Genomic DNA, 25,355 nt, shown 5'->3' on the forward strand with positions numbered 1-25,355 from the left:
CCTAGCAATTTTTGGGTGTCTGAAATATGCATACGCGCACACTTTCAAATCTAAAATGATACTGACATTTACAGTGTAAATGTACATTTTACATGCACGGTATATGTGAACAGTGTGCAACACAGATCATACTGAAAATTAAAAATTCAGATGCATCTTACATATTTATGTAATGTATATGATCTTGTTTAGTGTTGTGCTGTGTTCAATCAGAAGTGAAGTCACTTGCAAAAATTTTATCCTGCTATGCTCATAGATGAGGTGTATGTATGAGGGAGTCTCCTAGGTGTGATCACTATGTTACTTGTATTCATGTAGATATCTGTGTGGACGCTGTATGTATGCAGTACTACATTTCACATGTGTATATCTTAATTGCAAAACTGTGCCCACTTTTAAAGTTATGCACCAGTCTTATTCATAGCTACAACAATGTGATCTCTGTCTTGCATTTACATGCAGTAATGCATGCAATTATACTGCATATGGATAAGTGTGCACGCGCTAATCTGATCCATGTGTAGAAAATCAGCTGCTCCTCCAAACAGAGAGTACGGTACAGTATGCAAGGTTTAAATGCCTGACGGAAAGTAACTTTGTTCTTTATAGCTGGAAATGTGGAAAATTAACAAGCGGCTCTTTCTCTGGGACACACCCTGCAAGTGCCTCTGCCGACTGGGGAGAGCACAGCCGCCCTTTGGAAGCCAGAGCCTTGATTTACGGCTGCGGTGTTGACAGCTCAGTGGAACCCACATGCTGTTTGCAGCACCGCCAAGCTGGGCTATGACCCGTCGACCTCTACCCCTGTGCTCCCCCCTCCTGTCTCTATGCTGTAATAAAAACCTGTATTGCAGGCAGGGCTACAATGACTTTGTTGTTCAGAAATGTACCATTTAAAAAAAAAATTCTTCTCAAAGCAAAAATAAGGAACGTATGAGGAAGCAGGACTTTGGGAGCAGCCGTTTTTGGTACCACAGGATTGTTTGTGTTAGAGGTTATTCTCTGCTTGCAGTCTGCTCTTGGCTCCTGAATGAAACCCCTCTCCTCCACGCAAGCATACACTTTTTTCCTCTGGGACACGGCCTCTCTGATCTGACGCATGAGGGTGCTCTTCTTTTTTTCCCCATGCTTGTGTTCTTTTACGAGTTCCATGCCTTCATGCACATTCAGTTGAAGGGAGTTTGTGGGTTATCTAATCCAACTCTATCAAAAGGCAGTATATGTACTAGTGATTTGATGTGTTATTCATTTATTATTTTTATTTATTGCATTTACATCCCACCTTTTTTCCTCTTGCAAGGAACCCAAGGCATCTTACATTTTCCTCCTCCTTTCAATTTTATCCTCACGACAGCAACCCTGTGAGGTAGGTTGGGTTGAGAGTCTGCAACTGGCCCAAGGTCACCCAGTGAGCTTCCATGCCCAAGTGGGGACTAGAACCTGGATCTTCCGGCTCCCAGTCCAACACTCTCACCACTACACCATGGCTGGCTCTCGAGTTTTTTTCCTCCTAGTTGCATAGTACCTCTGAATTGGGCAAAAAAATTAAAAATTTGTAGCTAGAACATCAGTTTTGAAAGCACACTAGCCTGTTGCCTGCCTAACCACATACCTCTATGCTAGTTATTTGAGGCCTGAAATATTTAGGGGTCGGGGGGCTGGAAATCCAAACTGTGTAAAGCTTTCCTCCTTGATCCCATGGAAGCAATTTTAGGTGACAGCTTGCAGAACATTCATGACAGACAGATTGTCTATTTAAACAAACAAACAAACAAACAAACAGTAACACACAACTCAAGAATAGGAACTCTCTTCTTGAAGACTTTTCTCATCAGTGAATAGATGGCCACTGTTGGTGCTTTTTATTCTGATGACAGCTAATTAATTTAATAACTAAGGGTGGAATCCTATGAAGTCATAGGACCTTTTTCTTTCTAAACATTCATAGGATTGCACTCCAAATTAATGTATTTAGTACCTCTTTTCATCTTGGCAGTCAACAAATCCATTTCCATAGTTACATGCTGTCAAACCACAGTACAAAGTTGTTGTTTTTTAAAAAAAAACACCTTTGACTTAAGCCACTTTGGGCATTTCTGTTGTAATGGATATGTGGAATACAAAAGTTTTAAGCATGCATATGTACATACTAAGCCCATCTGTCCTTAAGACACATTCATGTGAACCACATAATGTCTGACATTTTGCAAAGGAACCTAATGTGTGACTCTAGCCCTCCTCGGATATAGCTGCAATTTTCTAGTGATTTCTAAAATTGCAGCAGTGCATCTTCTATTGATGCAGCTATGGGAATAGTAGCCAGGAAAGCTCTGACTGTGTCCATGGGGGTTATATTCATATGCTGAATATATATCGGGGAGACAGCATCACATCACACAGAGGAAGATTTAGACACAAAGTCTTCTGGGATTACAGCGTAGTCTGAAGGCATTGCCTTTTTACACTCAGCCCTGCTGAAAACGTTGATAGCTACTCAATGCTGCACCATCTCTACGTTGCTATTGAATTTCAGCAGGAAATGGACATAGAGAAAGAAGGCATCTCAGTTTCTGTCAGACCTGGAAAATCACTTGGTTTTTCCTGGGTCTTTCCAGTATCTATTCAATACCTGGCTCTTACATTGGGGTTTCAGTGGTCTCCCATTCAGATTGCTGGTCCAATCTACTTTTGCCTGGCTTTGTTATGCAGCATTTGGAATTCCCAGACCATTCATTGGGCCCCAGATTTTACTGGTGTTTTAAATGCATTTCTTTCTCCTTCACACAAGTGGAAGACAGAAGCTAACAGAAATGCAGGGCTTCGTGGAGGTTCTACTGTTTACATTTTTTCTGTGCTAGTATTGCATGTTTAATATAAAGTACTTCAGCAAGCTATACTTGACCTGTTGTTTTGAACATGTGAGTAGTTAGTATTCTTCAGAGTTGATGGCGTTGTCAGCAGGTTACATTAGAAAGAGTCGGAAAGGAGGGAATAACTTTTTTTTTCTTCATCCTGTTTTGTATCCCTTTTGCTCCAGGCTCTTCAGGTGGCACGACAGTTCCTTCTGCAGCAGGCAACAGGGCTGACCTCTCCCAGCAGCAATGAAAATAAGCAACCAGCCGTTCAGGTGAGTGGCAGCAAAAGCTTGGTTTTTTTCATAGGAAGTATGAAAATAAGAACTTTCCTGCAAAGAATGTCTCTGAAAAGTTATGTGATTTCAAAACACACTATGGACACCATCAATCAACCATTTAGACCTTAGATACTATAGTAATAAGACATGTTAGTACACCGGGTATGCCTGTTAGTGCAGTGGTATTGTGAGATAAGACACTGCTGTTGTTCCCATTACACAGATGAGGTACACTAGAGCCTGTTGGAGAGCAAAGTTGGGGATTTGCCTTCCACATTCCAAGCTGGCATTTAAGCGATAGGCCATCTTTTGTCAGTGGTTAATGAGGTTTGCACTCCTGAATGCCTTCTTGGTGAATTTTGTAAAATAGTGTGAAACTCGTACATTGCACACACACAAAAAGTCTTTTAGAATGGTCTTTAAACCACATGAGACAGAATGACATTTTCTAGATCTCTGCTCTTGTTACTTCTGTAGAATTATGCTGAAATTATTTAGTTCATTGAGAATAAATATCAGGGAAGAAGCAGAAATGTCTGCATCACCTTGAACTGAGATTGACATTAATATTCTTTGCTTGTAGCCTTGGGTTTCCTTTTGACTGATAGAGCCATCAGGCCAGAGCCTGGATAGGACACTTGTCTATTTGGTTCCTGCTGTTGATGTAATATTTTAAGTGAGCCAGAGCAGTGGTAATATGTGAAGGTGTAGAAAATGTTGTTGGAAACTTCCTTGTATTTCGAGACTACAGAAGGATATTTGTATTGGGGAAATTGTCAGAGGAGCTGGATGCTAAGATACTCAGTGGTGGGGAGTACAAAGAGCACTAAATGGCAAGGGGTAGAGAAGGTGGTTGGGGGCTAAATAGCTGCCAGTACACTCACCGTGGCACCCATAATGCATGCCTTGACGTTAGTAAATGCCGTAAGACAGTTAAGTGATTCAGGCTCAAAAGGAAAGTAGTGTCTACCACATAATGCTTGTGCTCATTGGTTCTGTATGGGACACTTTACACTTGATGTTGCTATTTTATTGAGACGCTGACTAATGGTGGGGATGTTGTTGGAAATCTTGCAATAAGCTGTAATATAGGGTTGTAGTTGAGTGAGTGGGTGGGCCAGCCCTATATTTCCCACCTAGTTTTCCCACCTTTATTTCCCTTACCACCAGCTTCCTCCCTATCTCCAAGGGAAGGACTGATCAGGTGATGTTCAGTCATTGTCAGTTTTGCATGTGTTCGTTCATAGATCCATTCTGTACCATTTCCACATTAATCTGCATTTTGGGGTTTTTTTTTAAATCAAAAGCGTGCTGATTTATACACATTTTATTTTAAAATACACATTTTGGGTAAAATACACATTTTGATATGTATCTTACATTTTGTTATGTTTAAAGTGAAAACTGGACCACAGAATTTGAAAATGTGCGGAATTGGAAGGATGACTGCAATCCGATCCACACATTAATCCAGGGTGCGTGAATCAAGTCTGTTTGCTTCTAGATGTGGACTGGATGAAATCCTCAAGCATCCCTACTATTTTTATACCTTTGGACCATCACCTGTGTCTACTGCAGGGGTGGGGAACTTGTAGGCTAAAACACCTGCAGGGCCACAATTCCCACTATCACCTTTGGCTATGACTATCCTGACTAGGGCTGATGAGAAAAGGCCAAAACATCCGGAGGGCCACAAGTTGCCCACCCCTGGTCTACTGCCTTATCTGAATCCTCACCCCAGTCTGAACCACCTGCCCCTCCTCCATTCAGTCTTATTTAGCTGTTTCCCATCCCTGTGGCCATGTCACTGAAGTCTGCATAGGTCTATGATAAAGAGTACACATTTTGCATGCATACGTTCCCAGGTTTAATCTCTCTCCACCTACATGGTCTTGGAGAGCAGGAGATCTCTGCTTGAGACCATGGAGCCTTGCCAGTTGGAGTAGATAATGCTGGGCTAGATGGACCAATGGTCTGACTTGCTATAAGGCAGTGTCATATGATCCCGCCTGGATTGCTCCATCCTGGGCTCTATTTCTTGGATGCTTGCTCATGATTACGTTGCAGAGTGGAGAGGAATGTTGTATTGACTGTCCATACATACAAATTGGGCAGTGGGAAATGTTTGGTCTATTGGCTGGTGCTGTCATAGCTTTCATTTATTATAAAGAACTCTTTTCATACTGAATATGGAATTTGAGTGGGTGGAGGTTCCCAGGTAAAAAGTCACAGGTTCACAATATTCAGTAGATCGTTCTTTATGCAGTCTGTGCGCTCCCATATATGGTAACATGCCTGTGCAAACTACAAGCAGAACCATAAAGAAAGTTCTGGAAGACTAGGAGCAATGGCTCCCTTGTCCATGCTCAGTAACCATACCGGGCTGGGGTTAGCAGGCAGAGCCAACGTGTTCTACTCAGTTCCATCCCATGACCATTACAAAGAACATGATGTAAAGAAAATTATGACCCTCGGAACAGCCTTACACTATGGGGAATGTAGAGTAGGATATATGACTCCCCAGAGTATCTGTTTAAAGAACAACACTTGGAGATGAGCAACTATGTTTTTTCTTCATGGGTTCTGTGCAGTCCCACACATGGGAGAATAGCAAGCTCATTCACTGGTGAAGAAGATAAACAATTGTGTGAAGAGCCCATCCAGGACAGGTATCCTGAAGGCTGTTTCATATTTGCAGATCCAGGGTGTAGGTTTGACTAGTTAAAGCTGTAGACCAGATTGCTGCATTGCTAATCTCAGTGGCTGCTAGGCCTCCACTACTGTAAAGTTGCCATATAGTTAGTGGAATGCACAAAGGGCAGTGCAGGACAATCAACTTTCTGCTTCCCATGATAGTTTAAAATTGCCTTGACAATCCAATGAGACACATACTGAGCAGATATGGAATATCCTTTTGGAAGGTCCCCCATAGGCCACAGAAAACCAGATGTACAAAGTGTTAATGCTGTCCAACATAGACAGTCAGAGCATGACAGGGTTATTGACACAGTTGCTCCTAGACGTCCTCTCCTACCTGCTTCCAAACAAGTTCCATGGTTTACAGAAGAACTGAGGGAGCTGAAGTGGCAAGGACGACAACTAGAGTGCCGATGGCGGAAAACTCAACTTGAATCTGATAAGACACGTCATAGAGATCATTTGAAGACCTATGAGGTGGCGATATGTGCAGTGAAGAGAGTTTTCTACTCTGCATGTATCGCATCCGCAAATTCGTGCCCAGCTAAGCTGTTCAGTGTGGTTAGGGAGCTGAGTCAGCCCCCCCACACACACACGCACACACTGAATCCAATCTTAGTGCCTTCAGTAGCTCGCTGTGACGCCTTAAATGAGTTTTTTGTGGATAAAATCTCTTGGATACAAGCCTACTTGGACGCTGTTGTCGGGACAGAAATCAACAGTGGGGTGTCCAGCAACTCTGCTTGCACGATGAAACTGGATCATTTTCAGCTTGTGACTCATGATGTGGACAAGCTGCTTGGTTTGGTCAAAAAGACAACTTGCCCTCTCAATCTCTGCCCATCCTGGCTTGTAGTCCAAGGAGGGGAGAGGGTAAAGCAATTTTTGCTGAATATTATTAATGCCTCCCTAAGGGAAGGTAATTTTCCATCGTGTCTGAAAGAAACAATTGTTAGACCACTTCTAAAGAAGCCTTCCCTTGACCCCCTAGACTTCAATAATTATAGGCCAGTAAGTAATCTACCATTTTTGGACAAGATAATCGAGAAGGCAGCGTCTATTCAACTCCAAGCAGTCTTGGATGAAACTGATTATCTGGACCCATTTCAAACTGGCTTCAGGACGGGATACAGAGTTGAGACTGCCATGGTTACATTGGTGGATGATCTTCACCTGGGAATCGATGGGAGTGCATCCCTGTTGATTCTTTTGGATCTCTCAGCGGCTTTCTATGCCACCAACCATGGTATCCTTCTGGATCGCCTGAGGGAGTTGGGGGTTGGGGGCACTGCTCTGCAGTGGTTCTGCTCCTTTCTCTCAGGATGGTTCCAGATAGTGTCACTCAAGGATAGTTGTTCCTTGAAAAATGAACTATTATGTGGAGTCCCTCAGGGCTCCATTCTATCCCCAGTGCTGTTCAATATCTACATGAAACCACTGGGAGAGATCATCAGGAGGTTTGGGGCTGAGTGTTATCAGTACGCTGATGACACCGAAATCTATTTCTCCTTAACATCTTTATCCAAGGAAGGTATAACTCCTCTGAATGACTGCCTGAAGTTGGTAATGGGCTGGATGAGGGAGAACAAGCTGAAACTGAATCCAGGCAAGACAGAGGTGTTCATCGTGAAGGGTCCTTGAGGTATGTCAAACAGTTCTGGATCGGGTTGAACTCCCCCTGAAGGAGCAAGTTCATAGCTTGGGGGTGCTTCTTGACCCAACCCTTCTCCTGGCACCCCAGGTGGAGGCAACGGTGAGAAGTGCCTGTTATCAACTCCGGCTGATATGCCAGCTACGCCCATTCCTGGAACATGTGGACCTGGTAACGGTGGTGCACACACAGGTAACCCCTAGGCTTGATTTCTGCAATGTGCTGTACTTGGGGCTGCCTTTATATTTAGTTCAGAAACTTCAACTGATACAAAATATGGCAGCCAGGTTGGCTCTGGGACATCCTGTGGAGACCATATTACACCAGTTTTAAAATCTTTACACTGGCTGCCAGTTTTGTTTCCAAGCAAAATATAAAGTGCTGGCTCTTACCTTCAAAGCCTTACGTGGTCTAGGTCCAAGGTACCTTAGGGAGCACTTTCCCCCTACATCCCAGTCTGCCACCTAAGGTCCTCTGAGGGCTATCTGCTGTGGCTTCCTAATGTGAGACTGGCAGCCACATGCTAGAGGACCTTCTCCTTTGCCGCCCCTCAGTTGTGGAATGACCTGTCGGTTGAAATGCGCTTGCTGACCTCGTTGAAGGTTTTTAAGCAGGCATTAAAGACCCTGTTATTCTGGCAGGCCTTCCCTTTTTAGAACTTTTGTTCCTTTTGCGGACTTTTGTATATGATTTTTTAGCAGTGTTATTTTAAGCTGTGTTCTGTTGTTGGATTTTTTAAACAAATTGTTTTTAGTTCAAAGTTGTTTTTAGTTATATGTTGTTTGTCCGTATGTTTTATGTAAATGGTTTTTAAACTTTGTATACTGTATTTTAATGTTTTAACTTCTGTAAACTGCCCAGAGAGCTTCAGCTATGGAGCGGTATAGAAGTAACAACAACAACAAAAACAACGATGACGACAGAGATTGGGGGACTGCAACATTCATTTGCCATCTGCAGATGGGGAGATAAAAACATAGGCAAAGCTAGCCATTGAGAGGTGTGAAAGTGAGAAATGCCCCTGTGTTTTAAATTTGAGCCTGGTAACAAAACAATGGTGTCTTTAGAGAATGGTAAATAAAAGGGGTCGGAGTCCACGCATAGAGCAGTGTAGGAGTTCCCTGGATGCCAGTAGAGGTGGCAAGTTGCGAAAGTTTCAAATGGTTTCTTTATGAGTGAAGTCATTGGCCATGTTTGGATGTACCGATAAGCCAGAATTGCTGAGAATTCTAGTTATTGTTCACAAGCAGAATGCAACTGCGGGCTGCCTGATTGTTCCTGCTTGCATCATCCCACCAGCAGGAGCAGCTAAATTAACCAAAAACTAACAAGGAAGCAAATGCTTCCTGTTGCATCTGAACTTGGACTCCTGATTTGTTGCTCCCCTAACAAACCAGAGTCTGAAGCCAGAATTTGAATTCGGTTTGTTAGGAGAATCAGGTTCTGGGTTTGGATGGGGAAGCTTCTGCTTCGTTTAGCTACTCCTGTTGGCAGAAAGAGCCAAGCAGGAGCAATCAGGCGGCGTACATGAGCATACTGCTTGTGAATGATGAGCCAGAATGCTCAGCAATTCTGGCTTATTGTCATGTCTAAATTCAGCATTTCTAAAAGAGCTATACAATTGGGGAACCCATGAAAAGGGAGAGGGAAGCATGTTGGTTAAACCTTGTAAGATTTTTTTTAACCAAGACATGAGCAAAGAGAGACATGTCCTCCCCTGCAAGGCAAAAAGCTCATCTTGCAGCTGTGTGAGCCTTAACGGATGACCAAGTCAGGCCAGCCCCTTTTAAAGAAAGGAAGAAAGCGAGGGCCTGATTCAGTATAGCTGACTCTGTGGTACCATTAATTCTGTGCAGTTGTGAAATGCTTTCAGTTAGCAGTTATTATTTATTACATTTCTATACTGCCCCATAGTCGAAGCTCTCTGGGCAATTTACAGACGTTAAAACATTAAAATATAATATACAAAGTTTAAAATCCATTTACATAAAAGCAGACAGACCATATGCACAAACTTTGTTAAACTTCTATGTAGAGGGTTTGCATGCATGAGCTGGAACACCTAGTATCCTAAGGGGGCTGTAGGAAACAGACCCCAGATGAAGCGACTGGAGTTGCAGATGCAGGATCTACCTTGTGTCTACTAGCTCTAGAATGATGGGAACTGGCTTTGTGTGGTCCCTATGTATAGAAGATTTGGCAACCATGGGCAGGGGCAGTGTGGTGGTATTACGGGAATATATATGTGTCTTGATTAACTATTACATTCTTGGGAACACTTGAAAGAAGAGGAAATAGGATGGGGGATATATAGCATATGGGAAATGTCCATAGAATAATAAAGGCATCCGCTGTAGAATCCAAGTCACTCTGGGTTGATGAGGAAAAAAGACCCTGGGTACTTTGTGTTGTGGTAACACAACTCTATTGCTGGGGGCTTCCATAATTAAAAAAAATCTTTTGGTGATTTGATTGGTAAGGGGTCTTACATGGAAAAAATGAGCTAATGGATGCCACTAGAATGTTGGCAGTACCTGCTACTTGGATTACTGCCAACCAACTGTCACTCTCTGGAGAGTGAGCCCATCTCATATGTGCATAGCAAGACAACATGAGAGTGACTGGGTACTCCTTGTTTGAGATAAACTTTGTCACGGTGTTGTCCATAGCCATCTATGTGGTAAGGCTTGTAGTGAAGCTGGTCCCTGGACGGACCTGGGAGAGTGAGTATTTTGAAGATTGGATAACCTTGGTAAGAAAGGAAACGGCTTGTGGGCTGGTGTCCTCATCACTAAAAGCCATTGTGGCTTCCATGTTAGGCAAATCCTCCTTGCTGAGAAACTCAGCATGTCATGGTGGGTAAAGCAAGGTGACAGGATATGGTGCACCAGAACCACACATTTGAATAACTTGAGACTGAGCTCCTCAGTACAGTCTGGCGGAACAGCTTCTTGCTTTTTCTTTTGCTTCTTTGAAGGAGACTTCTCTGCCACTGTGCAAGAAGTAGTGGCTTGGAGAGGGCCAACAGCAATTCCCTCAGCAGAATAAGGCTGACTGCCACTGCTGAGTGAGGTGAAAGGCTTTTCACCATTTTTTTGGGAACCAGCAGAATTATGGGAGTACTTTGACAAACTCAGCGATTAAACCCTAGATGAGCAACTCTGAATTGGCTTTGAATCCCTCAAGGCCATGGACTCTGAACTGGGTAAGTTGGAAAACAAGTCCCTTGAGGCTGATGACAAGACCCTGGGGATTTGTGAGAAAGAATACTTGGAGCCAGAGGAGGATTAGACACTGAGTGCTTGGAATACAAAGCTGGAGTAGAAGTTTTTGAAGGTGAAGCAGTAGAGGTAGAATTGGCCTCGGTGCTTTTTGGTGTTCTCTAGAGACAAGGTAGGAGCAGCAAAGTGCAGAGAGATACCTGAAACCAAACCCTATGTAGTTGGAGAAGTCTCCAAAGGGTGCGTTGAGGAAGGGCAAAAAGTATATTTCATGGCATGAGCATACTTCCACATGATAGGCTGAAGTTGTTGCACCGTTAAGCTCCCAAAATTATAGAGAGACACTGGCTGGATTTATGCAACTGGATCCGGACATGCAAGGCAGAAGACACACATCCAGACATGCAAGGCTGAAGTTGTGGGGGTCTGCTTCAGGAACCTTGCTGAGACATTAGTGATACTTTGGAGGGTGACAAGACTGGAAGAGGAAAATCTTTTTCTATAGGGGGCTCTAATTGAGGAGAAGTTCCTTCCTACTGCTGATCACTATGTAGTCAGAAAAGAACTGAGCTCTGCCTCATCACCCCATGCAAGGAGTGCTACTGGGAGGAAGCCTGCAATCCTAGTCTTCTAGAGCTTTCTGGAAGGTCCCACCTGTGGCTTGTGAATGTACATTTCCATATGGGGAGCCCTTGAACAATAGCTACAGATAAGCAAGTGTTTACTCTCCTGTTCATGCTTGTGAAGCAGTTCAGAATGAGTCAGTCAAGTGGACAGACAGACTTAGGTGCAGATATCTAGGATGTTCTTATAGATACCAAGTAGCCACTAGAGGGCCCAAAGGCTCATATACTCATTGTGATTCAGCTTGTACCCAGTGAATGCTGAGGGGAATTAGAGTTTTTTCTACCTAAAAGCTGAATTTGTTGGCAGTGATACTGAACTTATAAAAGGCCACTAGACAAATGTTGGGAGATAGACATATCAATAGCTATTAGAAAGGATACTCAGGGGTTGCTGCCTTAGGATTTACAAATGAGATTGGGCAACAGAAAATGGAGCGCCCTGTGTTATACACTGACTAGGATAAATGTATTGGTTTGTCCCAGATGTCATTGGGAAATGTAAATTAAAAATGTTTCATCAACTGACTGAAATGTTTTTGCCTGAAATAAAAGCTGCTTTTTAAGAAGAGGAAACTTCTGAACATCTAAGACTTTTTCCTATTAGAAACCTTTCGCCAGCCTTCCCCACATTTGATCAAAATAACGCTCAAAACTTGAAGTATTGTTGGTTCTGCATAATTCAGAAGGATGTTGGATGCACTCCTGCTCACCTTCAGCCTTCCCCACACTGGTGACCTCCAGATGTTTTTGACTATTGGCATTGGCCATGATGGATGGGGTCCATGGGAGCTGAAGTCCAAAATATCTTGACGGCAGCAGCTTGGGGAAGGCTTCTATAGTATGTGTGGGTACAGAGGTAGAGGTTGCCAGAGTCACAGATCTTTGATGTTCCATGTCTCCCACTCTTCCTCAGAACATCTAATAAGTGTGTCATGATGTTGTCACACGGTAGACTGCCCCTTCCCCACAAATGACAGATAGTGATAAGACAAGAGGGGAATGCACAGCATGATGACGTCACATTGAAGTATCATGTTAATCTAGACATTACACGGAAGAGTGTGAAAGAGACACTGAGAGGCAACAGCTCTGTGCCTCCTGTGACATCTAATTACATCCAGAATCAGTTACACCCTAAGCACCAAGCCTGCTCTTTAGCTTCAAAACTATAAAAGTGTTCTGCTTTCAGCTTTGAATGTCCCTAGAGATGTTGCCAAGATGGAGGTCATTGCTCATGTACACCCCACCAAGGGCAGCAGGCTTGGGACATGAAAAGGGCTGCAAAATGAGCATAAATTCAGGTCTAAAGGAGAAACAGAAAAGGAAGGGGGAGAAGCCCAAGTGAATGGAAAGTGACAATTCTAAATAGCTGTGTGGAGGGGCTCTCCCTTCAGGCTAATTAAATTTATCGGCGAACAGCAGGTTACCTTATTAGAGCCACGTGGGTTTAATTAACAAAGGAAAGTAATTAGTATGTGCTCTCCTGGAGCTGAAGATCCCGCCTATATCAGACTGAATTGCCTCCAAAGTCTGCTGGAAATGGAGGAAACCCAGTGGAAGAGGGTATGGAGATGGGGGAGGCCGCCTTCTGCTTATCCGACTGCTCCAGAGAGCCAAATCCATATGATGGTCTCAGCACTGTTTGTTCTCATTTTCTGTCTGTTGAAATACGTCTGGAATAAAACAAGGGGATTATATAGCTTGTTTTTCCCCTCATTTCCCCTGTTTTGTTTGGAGCTCCATACCTGCAGCTTGCTCTCAAGTGTATACGCTGTCTTCTCCTCAGCTAGATTTGTCCCATTTATTTCTCACTTGGCTGCCTATCTCTAAACCTACAGAAGGGAATCTGGATTGTGTTGCCTTGAAGGTGGGGGGGGGGGATTCTGTGTTTCCTGATGTCCAGGATCATTCATTTGGCGCTCATGTCTTAATGATAGTAGAAGACGTGTGTCTTCAGAACAGCCTGATGAGAGTATGATCATTAGCAAAGCTAAAGCCAGCTTTTGAAGCTTTGTCAGTTCAGCATGCCAGGTTTAGCATATCTAACCATTTCAGTGCAATGAAAGCTAGGATCTTCGGACTTTTCCCATACTTTCCAAACCTGAGCAGGATAAAGTAACATCAGAACCCATTCCACAAAATAGCATGGCGTTCATGTTCTGATCTCTCCATCAGGAATGACTGTAATTTCCCTACAATATGTGAGCTGACTTCGCTTTATTCCAAGTAGTTTCAAATAAAGCTCTGCTAGGAGTCTTCCCCTGACAGTTGTTTTTCAACAAGCTTTGGATTAGGCCCAGTCATCTCATGTATTGGAACAGTGGCTATGGAAAACCATTACTTGCAATGCTTTAAATTTAGAAAGGGCAGATGGCAATAGGGGAGAATCCTGTGTTGGCCGGGAGACTGTCTTTATGCCCTAAAGGGTTTTTTCAGTCTTGAAAATGCACCATAAAAGTGCCATCTCTTAAGAGAGTTTGTGGGACGTGATGGAATCCAGACCTGCCCTGAAACATTTTTCCTTCTCTTCTATACTACCAGCACCACCACCTCCACTTTCCCTCAGGCCTCCATCACACCTGCCCTGAAAGGAATAACCATTCTGTGGAGCTAGCAGACCGGCCACCATCTCTATTAATGAGTTTAACTGAAAGTGAAGAAGGCAAAATCACTGCTGATATTAACAGCAATAATTCATCTGGGCTTCTTTTGAGCCAACAGTCAGCTTTTTCCAATAGCTTTTTCAGGAAGGAAATGCAGTCACTGAATGGAAAATATCTTGCAAGAACAAAGGCAGTAAGGGTGAAGTCAGATTCCTGTAATCTCTGAGTGTCTCCCCTTAGAGAGAGAGAGAGAGAGTGTGTGTGTGTGTGTGTGTGTGTATGCACGCGCGTGTGCGTGCATGCTCATCTTTCTGAGATTTTTTTCTCCTATTGTTTTTCCCCCTCTACTGTTTGTTTTCCTAGTGATTATAAAGTGTGTGTTGTTGTGTAATTGTATCTTTCTAACCTAGTCTCATTCTGTCATTGCCTGTTAATCTTCCCCTTCACCCTCACTCATTCATGGTCTGTTTTCTCTCCTACACTTTGTTTTTCGGTTTTCTTTCTTTCTCTCTCCCTCCCTCCACCTTCACCACAACCCCGCTCCACCCTTTCCCAGTCTCCCTTCTCTGTCCCACTGGCTTTCACAGAGTTAACAGAGCCTGACATTCTGTCTCCCTCCCCACCTTTTGTATTGCAAAAGAACTTGTGAAAGTTGTAGACATGAGTCAGGAATAGCTCATAACTCAGCAGCCTCTCTCCCCTCTTTATGCCCCGGCATTACAACTGGAGGAGGATCCAAATGAGGGGAGATACAGGATTAAACAGACTCTCTTTGAAAGGAAGTTTATCTAACAGTGGAATGGTGTGGATGAGATTGACCAGGAGGGTTTCTCCAGGCGGGAGTGCGGGTGGAGAGTAGATTGGTGAGAACGAAGAATGTATAGAGCAGAGTTTCTAGGCCAAGACTGGGTGATGGAGTAAGTAGATGTGACTGTAGAATGTGTGTCAAAGTAATCTGAATTTGCACTTCCATATAAATTCTGCCACAGTACAGCTCAAGTGGAGCAGGAATGCTTCCCTGACTTTAAGGGAAGCAAAACCACATGGTTCACTTTTTTCCCACTCCCTTGCCAGGGCTGCAGTGGCTGTCTCCCAAGCTTGCTCTCAACCCACATTAAAAAAAACAGAGCTCCTTCCCCAGTCTAGTAGCCTGTGAACATCACTAAAACATTTTCTTTTACAAGGAGGATATAAGGGGCTGAAACCATAAACAAATTGCACAACCAAGTATAGAAAGGAAAACAGCAGTTTCCACACTTGGAGAGGGAGCCTTGTTATCACCTGGACTTGCAATGAATGGATAGATTTCCTCCTCAATAACTGGGGTGAGAGGTGAGGATGGCATAAAGGAAATTGCCCCAGAACTGGCTGTAAAACAAACATAGACACAACATGGACGGTGCTATGGCAGAGTTGGAAGTTGAGCTAAGGTTGATAAGCAAAGTCCTCCTGCACTAAGCTTTACTTAGCACTGCACTATATCCGAGTATACACATTGTGAATATTAAGGAATGCCTTTGTTTTGACTGTTTATTTTAATGAATGGCACAGTGTCAAATATCAAAATTTTGCCCACTTCAAAATTGAAAGCTTAGTCAAACAAGTGCAATCACTATAAATTCTTGTGTGTCCTAATTTGGTCTTGTAATGCCATTTTGATAAACAGAGCTAAATTGGCTGCCTGCCACCAGACTTCAGGGGCCTCTGCCCCCTACTGGATTCAGGACTGGACCCTAATTCATTAGTCTGGCTTTGGAGCCACATCCAGATGGCAGGTTTCTGTATTCACGGCTGGGCTCTGGTGCAAAACTAGAGCACAGGAAGTTTTCTGTAGAACAGCTCATTAAGTTTAAGCTGTCTGCATGGCCCACACTGGTCTCTGTCAGCTGTGCAGACTAGAGGAGCAACGGTGCAGACTGAGATCCACCCTGCATATTTGGGCTGCATGGATCAGAAGGTCTGAAATGATGCACCTATTCTCCCAAATTATAGCTATATGGATAGATATGTCTGTATTAGTGCAACATCCAGAATAGTCCTGAATTTTGGAATGTGTTTCGCTGAACAGATAATATAACTTGCATAGAACTGTAGAGCATAAATAAAAATATGCATTAAAATAAATACATATCTATAAAATGTGTTTATAAATGCATATTTGTTAGGAAATACATTCAAAAATACATATTTAAGTACACATATACACATTTTCATGCAGATGCTTTCTTAGAAAATCACACTTTCATGTACAAATGGGATGGAATGGATTTATGAATGAACTTGTGCAAGACTGACACAGACTAGAAATAGACCGGTCCATCCATCCCCTACCTTCAAGGAAACTTAAGGTTCATCTTCAAATCTCTGGACCAGCAGAATGTCTCTCATTCAGCTTCTGGCAGATTATATATCATGTATATCATGTGCTTTTTAGTATGCGCTGCTGGGGGTAAAGATGTGATTTTGGGGATGTATTTTAAATGTGAGGTAGATATTAAGACACTTTCCCAAGGCACTTATGAATAATAACAAATATAGATGTTAAATCCTTTTACACCAGATGATTTGCAGCTAAGATGGTTGCTAATTTACAACTACATTTTTGATGGCAAGGTTTCTGAAACATGACATTCAAATGTGTTGCGTATTGAATGCATGGCTGCTTAGAACTGGAATTATCTTGTTTTAAATACTGAGGCCAAAAAAACTCCTCTGTCAATGGAAACCTCCTGGCAACATGAAGATGTCATGAGCCTTTTTCTAAACCAGGGCTGGGCAGAAGGTTGATTGGGATCTAGTAGTAGATCGCTGGATACAGTAGATCGGCAAGTTTTTCTGACTTGCAATTGTTTAACAATAACAGCAACAAAATAACTCTCCTCCTGCCCTAAATTTACTGCTGACATAAAGAAAGGCTGGAGTAACCAGGAGTGAATTTTGGTTCTGGTACTAAAAAAAATTCCTGGGTCAGAAATCTTTAATTTTAAGCATAGATATTTTGCACCAGCTCCAGCTGGTGGATCTCAAGTTCCTAGTACAAAACAAAGTAGATCCCCAAAATTTGAAGTCTCCCCATCCCTGTTCTATGTGACATATTATTCTTGGTAGCATACTACCTCAGCTCACTCCTTGATTTCTTGCATTTCCTAACATTTATACACAGTCACTGCTATTTCCAGTTGGGCTGCCACAGTCATCGGTTCAGATCAATAGTTGCTCCTGAACATTTTCATCCATGTATAAGATCTCAATCTTTCAAGTGTTTGCAGTGGACATCTAGTATTTCTGATGAGCTGCTAGATCTAAGAGTAATACCACCTTGGCTGAGATTAAAGATAATTTAAGTATTCATTTTCTTGTCCTTGGTTTACTATGAAGTAAACTGGGGATTCTTAGTTCTAGATCCAAGCATTTGTAACATCAGATGATTTGAAACAAAACTTCCTTGATTCTCTTTTAAAATTCTCCCAGGAGAGGTGCAGCTGTTTGGTTTAAGAAGGTAGTCTTCTGCTTATCCATAGAATAACTTTGGCTAGAAGCCTTCATGACTTAACCATTATTATTATTTTTGCTCAGACTTGGATGAAACACCTTTTAGGTTTGTAGGAAAGAGTCAGTTTCTACTTGGGCTTTGAAATGACTACATGTGAAGGATCCAAACAAGTGACAATCATAATCTGTTGTGGATCTGAAGAGAGGTTTTGAAGATAGGTTTACATCAGCTGACAGGAAACAATTAGATTTCAGCCGTCTTGAGACTGTAATGCTATACCTATTCTGATAACCTAAAGTGATTTAATGAAATCTGTACCAGCCATGATCCTATAGGAGAATAATTAATCTTGTTTCAAAGAAAGGATGATGAAAATTGGACTTAAATCAGGAATGAGGCCCAGGTTCAAGTCCCCATTCAGTCTGTGATGCTGAGCCATTTACCACTTCGCAGCTTCACCTACTTACAGGTTTGTTGAAGATAAAATATGAGGGCTGTGGTGGAGAGAAACCATGTATGCAGTCTTGGATGAAAATGTACCCACAACTGTAAAGTCGGCCTGGAATGTTACTTTATGCTTATTTGGATGGATGAGCATAAAGCATTGCCTTGTGCTCATTGGAGAGATTGTCAAATAGCAGATTCCGTCCACATTATCTTCCCAGTACCTCTATATTTCCCTTTTATCTGAGGCATTTGCTCTGTGTGGATTGAGTAGCGGTCAGCTTCCATTTCCTCTGTGTAGATCTGGTAGTGGTCAGCAATGGAGGTGTACTGGTCTGACATAACATGTTCCCCAACCCTGACAATATTTTACACTTGGAGTGTTCAAATTATGCAGTGATGACAAATTATAGAAATTAAGCCCTTCTGCATGAAGTTTCTTAACATAATGCTTTAGCCTAGTTGCAAGTTGTTACTCAGTCCCTTATTTGTTCATAATTTCTTATTTATTTATTTATTTATTACATTTCTATACCGCCCAGTAGCCAAGACTCTCTGGGCGGTTCACAAAAATTATTAAAACCACAAGTATAGCATAAAAACAGCTTATAAAAGCTTAAAACTACAGTATGCAAGTACAACCAGAATAAAACCTAGCAGCAACGCAGAGATTTAAAATACAATAACAAATTTAAAACAGTAGAGCTAAAAGTTAGAATGCTAAAATTCCTGGGAAAAGAAAAAGGTGTTGACTTAATGCCGAAAGGAGCACAGCATACAGGCGAACCTCTCTAGGGAGCTCATTCCACAACTGGGAATTATTCTCCCAAAAAGGAATAATATTTTATTCCTTTTTCTGTTGAGGCTTGGGAGGAGAGGACTGTTTGTACTTACTGAAGTATAAGGATTGTTATGCTATGAGGATGCCCAAGACATGTGCTGAGGGAAAATGTCCCATCCTTTGATCAAAAGCACACTTCTTAGATCTTCTGTATATAGCCTCTTCATGGCTACTTCATACAAGACAAAATTCCTATACCAAATTTTCCCATACTTGCATGCAAGCAGTAGTGTGTTACCTGTGTACAAATTGTGTTTGAATGCATATTTTATTTATTAATTAGAATAATTCTATTCTGCTTTGCAGGATAAAAATATAGCCACAACAGGAATATAGAGCCGCAGAATATAAAATATCTAAGGAAAAAATCTAATATATTAATCAGTTTAGTATAAACACCTGCTGAAAGAGCCAGGTCTTCATTGCTTGCCAGAAAGCAAGTAGTGAGGAAGATAAGTAAGCCGCCCTTGGAAGGGAGTTTGGGTGCCATGACTGAAAGGTCCCTTCTCTTGTGCCCACCTGCCACAACTCAGATAACAGAGGGAACACAATGCAGAGCCTCTCATGTTGATCTGAGTACATGAGCAGATTGATACGAGAAGAGGTGATGCTTCAGAGTGTCCATTTATTTCTTTAAAGGTCTGCAGCGGCACTTTGAATTGGGACCCAGAAACAAAGATGCAACCAGTGGGGCTGAAACAATAATGGAGTTATATGCTCAATGCAGTATGCTGAGCATATAACAAAAATTGTGAACCTCTTATAGGATCTGGATGCTTTTTCAAATGCAGACTCATGTCAAGTATGTTAGAATAATGTAGTCTGTGTTTGTTGGGCTGTGTGTGTATGTTCTGGGCTGCTATATTGGCAACAAGTTCCCAGTGTGCTTTCTGTGGCTTAATAAATGTGCAGTCTTCTGTAATGATAATTTAAGTGGTGGTTTCTGCTGAAGTGAATTTCAGCAGCTATGTCACACTGGCTCTTTTTACACTTTCTTCACACCCATATGGACTAGATATTTGGGGGCGGGGGGAAATCTACAATTAAATATTTTGGATTCCAGAGATTCTGAATTAGAGATTGAATTTGCTGCAAGATTGTGGCCATTTCTAAGAGAAAGCTACATAGATGCTCGTATTCCTTTCTTCTTGAGACTTTGTCCAGTTATGAAGAAAGACTGAGGGGGAAATCTGCCCGCTGAAGACATGTTTGTAACAGAAGAGGAAAGAATGGTTCAAGGAAAGAGTAGCAAGTTTGGAGCAAACTGCAGGAAATTGCTTTTCTTTTGTCTGCTGTGGCAGGGAAGGCACTGGTGTGGAAAAGTGTATTTTGTTGATTTGAACTTGAGTGAAATGGGTAATGAAGACAGATCAATACTGGCCCCTCCACATTCCCTCACTCGAGGAAAAAGAGCTGCTTATGTGTCTGCTGCGGAGTTGAATTTTTTTCAGTTGGTCTTTCTGCAGTTGGTTCTCTTACTCTGTCCCTGTCTCGATTGTGTTTCTTTCTGCTATACTCTTGTTTTCTTTCTCTTGCTTTGTGTGGTTGATATCCAGGAAGTCTGTATTTGGTTTAAACAGATACTGTGGGGCATTAATATGCTCAGTCTAAACATGCCTCTGAACATAGCATAGGGGTGGCTCATACCAGGATAATGGGGAATAGCAAATCGTGGTGCAGGTCTGATGCATATCCCTTTTTGTACTGATTTTAGGAGATCTGCAAGTGCAGATGGAACCTTAGATTGGCCAAAGTTCGGGTAACATGAAACATCAAACATGCTCGTGTGTGTGTGTGTGTGCGCGCTTGCGTGCTTCTCATGCAGGAATACTAATGCGTTGCTATTCCAAAGAGATGCTTGTCACCCCATTTTTAGAATCTTAGAGTTGTGTGGGTTGTAAGAGACTTTAGGCATGTGTATTGCATTTGGAGTGAAATCATGTGCTTCCATCTCAAGCAATTTTCTTGGAGAACGTTCTTTCCAAGGAACTCTTAATAATATTTTATATATCTTGATTTCATTCATGTTCTGAACAAGTGTGTACATGTAATATAGGACCTAAGCTGTATTACTCAAGGTAGGGTAAGTATTGCTTCATTAATCAATAGGGCTGGTACTAGATCTCTGTTTTAGTTTATACAGGTTTAGAAAATAAGATCAGGCTGAAATGTGTACATGTGTTAAGTGGGCATTTGTATTATCCTTGACTATATATTCATTTATTTAAAGAATATTTACCTTGCTCTTAAACCAAAAAGGCTTATCAATAAAAAACAAGACAGTCCCTGCCCCCAAGCTTACAAAATAAAATACACAACACAACAGGAAAAGAGGGATGGAAGCAAATTCAGGCAATTCTTAATGTTACAAAGTTCTTAGAACGACCAGGGAGAATCAAAAACAGTCCAAGGCATGGAAGAGCCGAGTGTTGCTGGTCTCACAGCAGAGCTGATGGTGGCCCTGGATCTTCCCTTTCTCCCTCCCTGTAGTCTGATGGAATGGGGGCTGCCAGGTGACTGTTGATGGAGCCGGATGGAGCTGGCTTCTTAGCAGAGCTAATGGTGGCTTGGCTCCCTTCTCTTCTTCATTCTGCTATAGTTGGGAGAATGTTTCTCAGAATTGCTGATGGACTAGAGCATATGAAACGAGGTTTAGCTCAGAGTGAGGAGCTGGATGCCTGAACTCACACTTGACCACACCCGTCATCCTTGCAGCTGTTGTAGCTTCCTTGTTCTGTCCAAATCTCTTCACATGGGGGCAGGCATTGTTTCACCTTTACCCAGAAGATTATTGTTTTACAAGCCAGAACAGCAAGATTTCAAATCTAACATCAAACCAAAATATGAGCAGCAACAGCATTCAGTATTCCAACCATGCTCCTTTCAGTCATGTGTCTCTTTTCCCCTCTGATCCTCAAAGACAAATTGATATACTAGGTATGCAATCAGTCTCTACCTTGAGGAATACTGTTCACTGTTTTGAGTCTGGGTGTATTTTACCCAGCTTCAAGCAGTAGGAATTTCATCTAGCAGGGGCATTCAGCTGAAGGCTGTATGGTGGTATGATTCATTAATGAATTAATGTAGATGGAATATTCCCTTCTAGGCACAAGGAAAGGTTTTGGTTGATTCCACTCCCCCCCCCCCCCAAGCTCCTTCAGTACAGCAGTCTTGTCCTAAGAATCTGTGCTACCAAGTTCTGCAGAGCTCAAATAACTTTACTGAGTTTTCCCCAGGACATTCTGTTGCTTTAATTGAAGGCTTATTTCCCACCCAGGGACTGGTTATCTTTTTGCACTTCACCTTTAACTCCGGTATGATGGGATTCTAGCTAAAGCATCCTAGAAAAGCATCTCCATTCAGATGCATTGTCAAAGCTTTGTTAGGAGACCAGAGCTGTTAGTAAGCAGTTTTGTGGAATGGCAACAGGCCAACAAGTGAGTCATTGCCTGCCTTAGCTCACTGTCTGCCAGATGCCAGCTATGACACACGCACACCCACAAACCATTCTTGGAGAGAGAAATTCAGCCTCTCTGTCTGCAGGCACAATGCTCCTGTTGTTGTCATTGGGAGTGTTAATCTTTAGAGAGTGGTGAAGAGCCTATAGTTACTGTGAAGGAAAAAAAACCCACAGGCCTGAGACTATTTTATTTATTTATTTATTTATTTCATTTCTATACCGCCCAATAGCCGAAGCTCTCTGTACTCTGGACTAGTAGTCAGTTGAAGCTTCTATGGTAGTTTAACTTTCATTTGCACCTGAACTCACATTAACATTGTTTATTATTTCTGTCTTGTTGGACTTGTGGTGTCCTAAGTGCTGAATTAACTGGATGAAGCTAAAGTCCTTATAACTTGGCTTTGCTGTAAAGCCTGCTGCTCATATAATTTTCACCAAGGCTTTGAAAGCTTTTGCAAAAGATTATGAGGTACCTTCAGCCTAGCTTGACTAAAGTTTGGGGAGTTTTGTCCTCTTCCTAGAGCAGGGGTTGTGAGCCACAGGCCACATGTGGCCCCTGGTGCAGCTGGCGGTGGGAAATATGTTTTATTTTGGGGGGTAAAATAGTGGTCCGTAGCAGCTGCTCAAAAGGTCAAATTTCTCAGACTAGTGCTCCACAGAGTGCGACCCGTGAGGTGTTCAGGAGGTGAAAATGCTTCAACAGATTTTAAGTCTGGATTGTTTCTGTTATCAAGGAATTATATTGGTACACCTTTTTGTTTTAGTCAGATTTAAATTTTATACCCACCTGGCTGTATTAAATGGGTCAGTTTGACAGATCATTTCCCCCATTCTTGACCTAGGCTTTCTTAAAAGACACTATTTAACACTCAACTTGATTATCAAACATATTGTAAAGACTTTATTGCTGGGAAAAGTGCTCCACTTGCACAAGATGAGCTATAAACTTGTTGAGCAGTTAACCTGTTTTAAACTCTTGACAATATAGATGAACTCTAAGAGGGGAGACAGACCATCCAAATGAAATGTTCTGCAGGTGAAGAGACCTATACCTAACCCATTTCAAAGTTCCCACTGGTTTTCATCAACCATTTCCTCCTTTGAAAGCCCTTCTGACAGCCCACATCCACTATGTGGATGGCCATTAGCGCCTGCCTCCAAAATCCCTATTCCCCCATGTAATATAAACCATGACTGCATGCTGTATGTAACTTTTTGTGCAGAAAAGGGAGGTTTGATGCCTTAGTTTTTTATCCTAACCCTTATGAATACTGGACACAGTTTTGCATCTTTGATTATTTATTTCAGAATTTTTTTATCCTGCTTTTCATTTTTTTTAAAAAAAATAAGCAGTTCACAAAGTAAAATTATAATAAAAGACAATAAAATCAATCAATAAAATAATAAATAGTAATAAAGCAATACTTAAAATAACCAAGAGTAGATGGCAATGCTAGCAGTCAGGAAAACACCCAGAAAAATAAATACTCTCATTAGATGTTGGTGGAGACATTCCACACTAGGAATCTGCCTGATTGCGATGGGAAGAGCATTCCACATGGTAGGTGCCACAGTGGAGAAGGCCATCCTCCGCACCATGACTAAGCGAGCATCACTAAGACATGGTTGTGTCAATTACCAGCACACATGTTTTTGGCCTATGGCTTTGCAGGGCTAATGCCCTGTACATGATGAAGACAAGTGTTTTCTGTAATGAGATGTTGACAGTTCTCATAATCCTATTACATAAAAGGACTTGAGGGAGATAGAAAGCAAGCAAGGTAGAATCCAGTCCTGGAAGTGCTGATGGAGGAGTGATGAGTGACTTTACCTTTCTCACCATCCCATCACAAGCTAGGAAACAAGACATCTAGAAGCCTCTGAATCCTAGGAATGCTCCATCTTGTAAAAACTATAGCTCATGCATACCTTTATCTTCCTTCCTGCTCCTCTTCCTAAGGAGCCCCCACCATTCTTGGTGTCAGCGTAGCATTTTAAGAGAAAGAGGAAAGCTATTTGATGTAGACAAAGGTTTGTATGAAAATATAATTCTGCTTTGTTAGCAGCCATCACACTCTAAAAGGCGCCGCTTTTGTTTTCTTGTAACGTTGTGAAAACCTTATGTCGGATCGAGAGCTGCGGCCCTCACGACTAATCGCCTCTCCTTTGTGTTTTTAGATTATAGGGGCAATTAGTGTTGTCAAAACCTCTGGCAAGTCTCTTTGCTCTTGACAGGGTGTCAGTCCGACGGGCGCGAAATGGAAGGTGTTATAACTCTCCGGTAATTAGAATGCCTCCGATTTTGAAAATGCCAGCCAACGTGTATCAAGCTGGATGCACGGTGTAATGGTGGGGGTTGGTGGGGAGGGAGTTCAGATGGGGGATGCAGATGAGCAATTAATTACAGGCTCTCATTCAGAGCACATTGCAGGCTGATGAACAGCAAAGGGAAATTAGCGTGATGCTTGTCTCCTAGTGAGTGGGCATCAACTCCATTCTTTCTCGTTCTACTGGTGCTGCTGCCTGAGTTTCTCTGTTGATTTTCATTGCTTCTTGCATGTTGGAACACCCATTGTGTTGGATGGACAAAGCACAAAATACTAGCAGTAGTGTACATCAATGAAATACAGGTTCCAGAGGCCATGGTTTTACTGTGATAACAAGGCTTTATATTATTCCACTATAATTCAGTGGTGTACAATACCAAGGACTCTTCCCGGTTGCTGTCCCAATAAGAACATAGGAAGCTGCTTTATACTGAGTCAAGCCATTGGTCCTTCTAGCCCAGTAGTGTCTGCACCAACTGGCAGTGTCTGTCCAGCATTTCAGGCAGGATTCTTGTCTTGCCCTACCTGGAGATGCCAGGGACTGAACCTGGACCTTCTGCTTGAAGAGTATGTGCTCTACTATTGAGCTACAGCCCCTGCCCCATTTATATTTGGCCTTGTATAAGCTTCTTGTACAAGTCCAAATATATATGTGGCTGTTCAAACCGCTTTGCAACTGCCTGTACTGTTGGATTATGATCTCCTTCCAAGGTGAGGAAGGTTAAGCAGTCTGGATTTTGTCAGGATGGGCCAAGGGTCCCATAGCCTTGATTCATTGACTGATTCTGGTTGATAGTGCCTCTTCAGCAGTCTTGGAGCAAGCCCATGGCAGTTAATAAATAACTTCAGAAGTTAAGTC

General features: G+C 42.3%; 1 protein-coding gene across 6 annotated transcripts in view; it reads left to right on the forward strand.

Annotated features, from left to right (window-relative positions):
- Positions 1-25,355, forward strand: part of FOXP4 (forkhead box P4) — a 181,479-nt gene that overhangs the window by 83,059 nt on the left and 73,065 nt on the right. For all 6 annotated transcript variants that reach the window (XM_084853115.1, XM_084853117.1, XM_084853120.1 and 3 more), the window contains one exon: positions 3,038-3,127. In XM_084853115.1, the coding sequence (XP_084709241.1) occupies positions 3,038-3,127 (90 nt within the window). The remainder of the gene's footprint in view (positions 1-3,037; positions 3,128-25,355) is intronic.

Source organism: Heloderma suspectum, chromosome 4, assembly GCF_057233095.1.
Source record: "Heloderma suspectum isolate Gila_16-S chromosome 4, 16-S_ref, whole genome shotgun sequence".
Lineage (NCBI taxonomy): Eukaryota > Metazoa > Chordata > Lepidosauria > Squamata > Helodermatidae > Heloderma > Heloderma suspectum.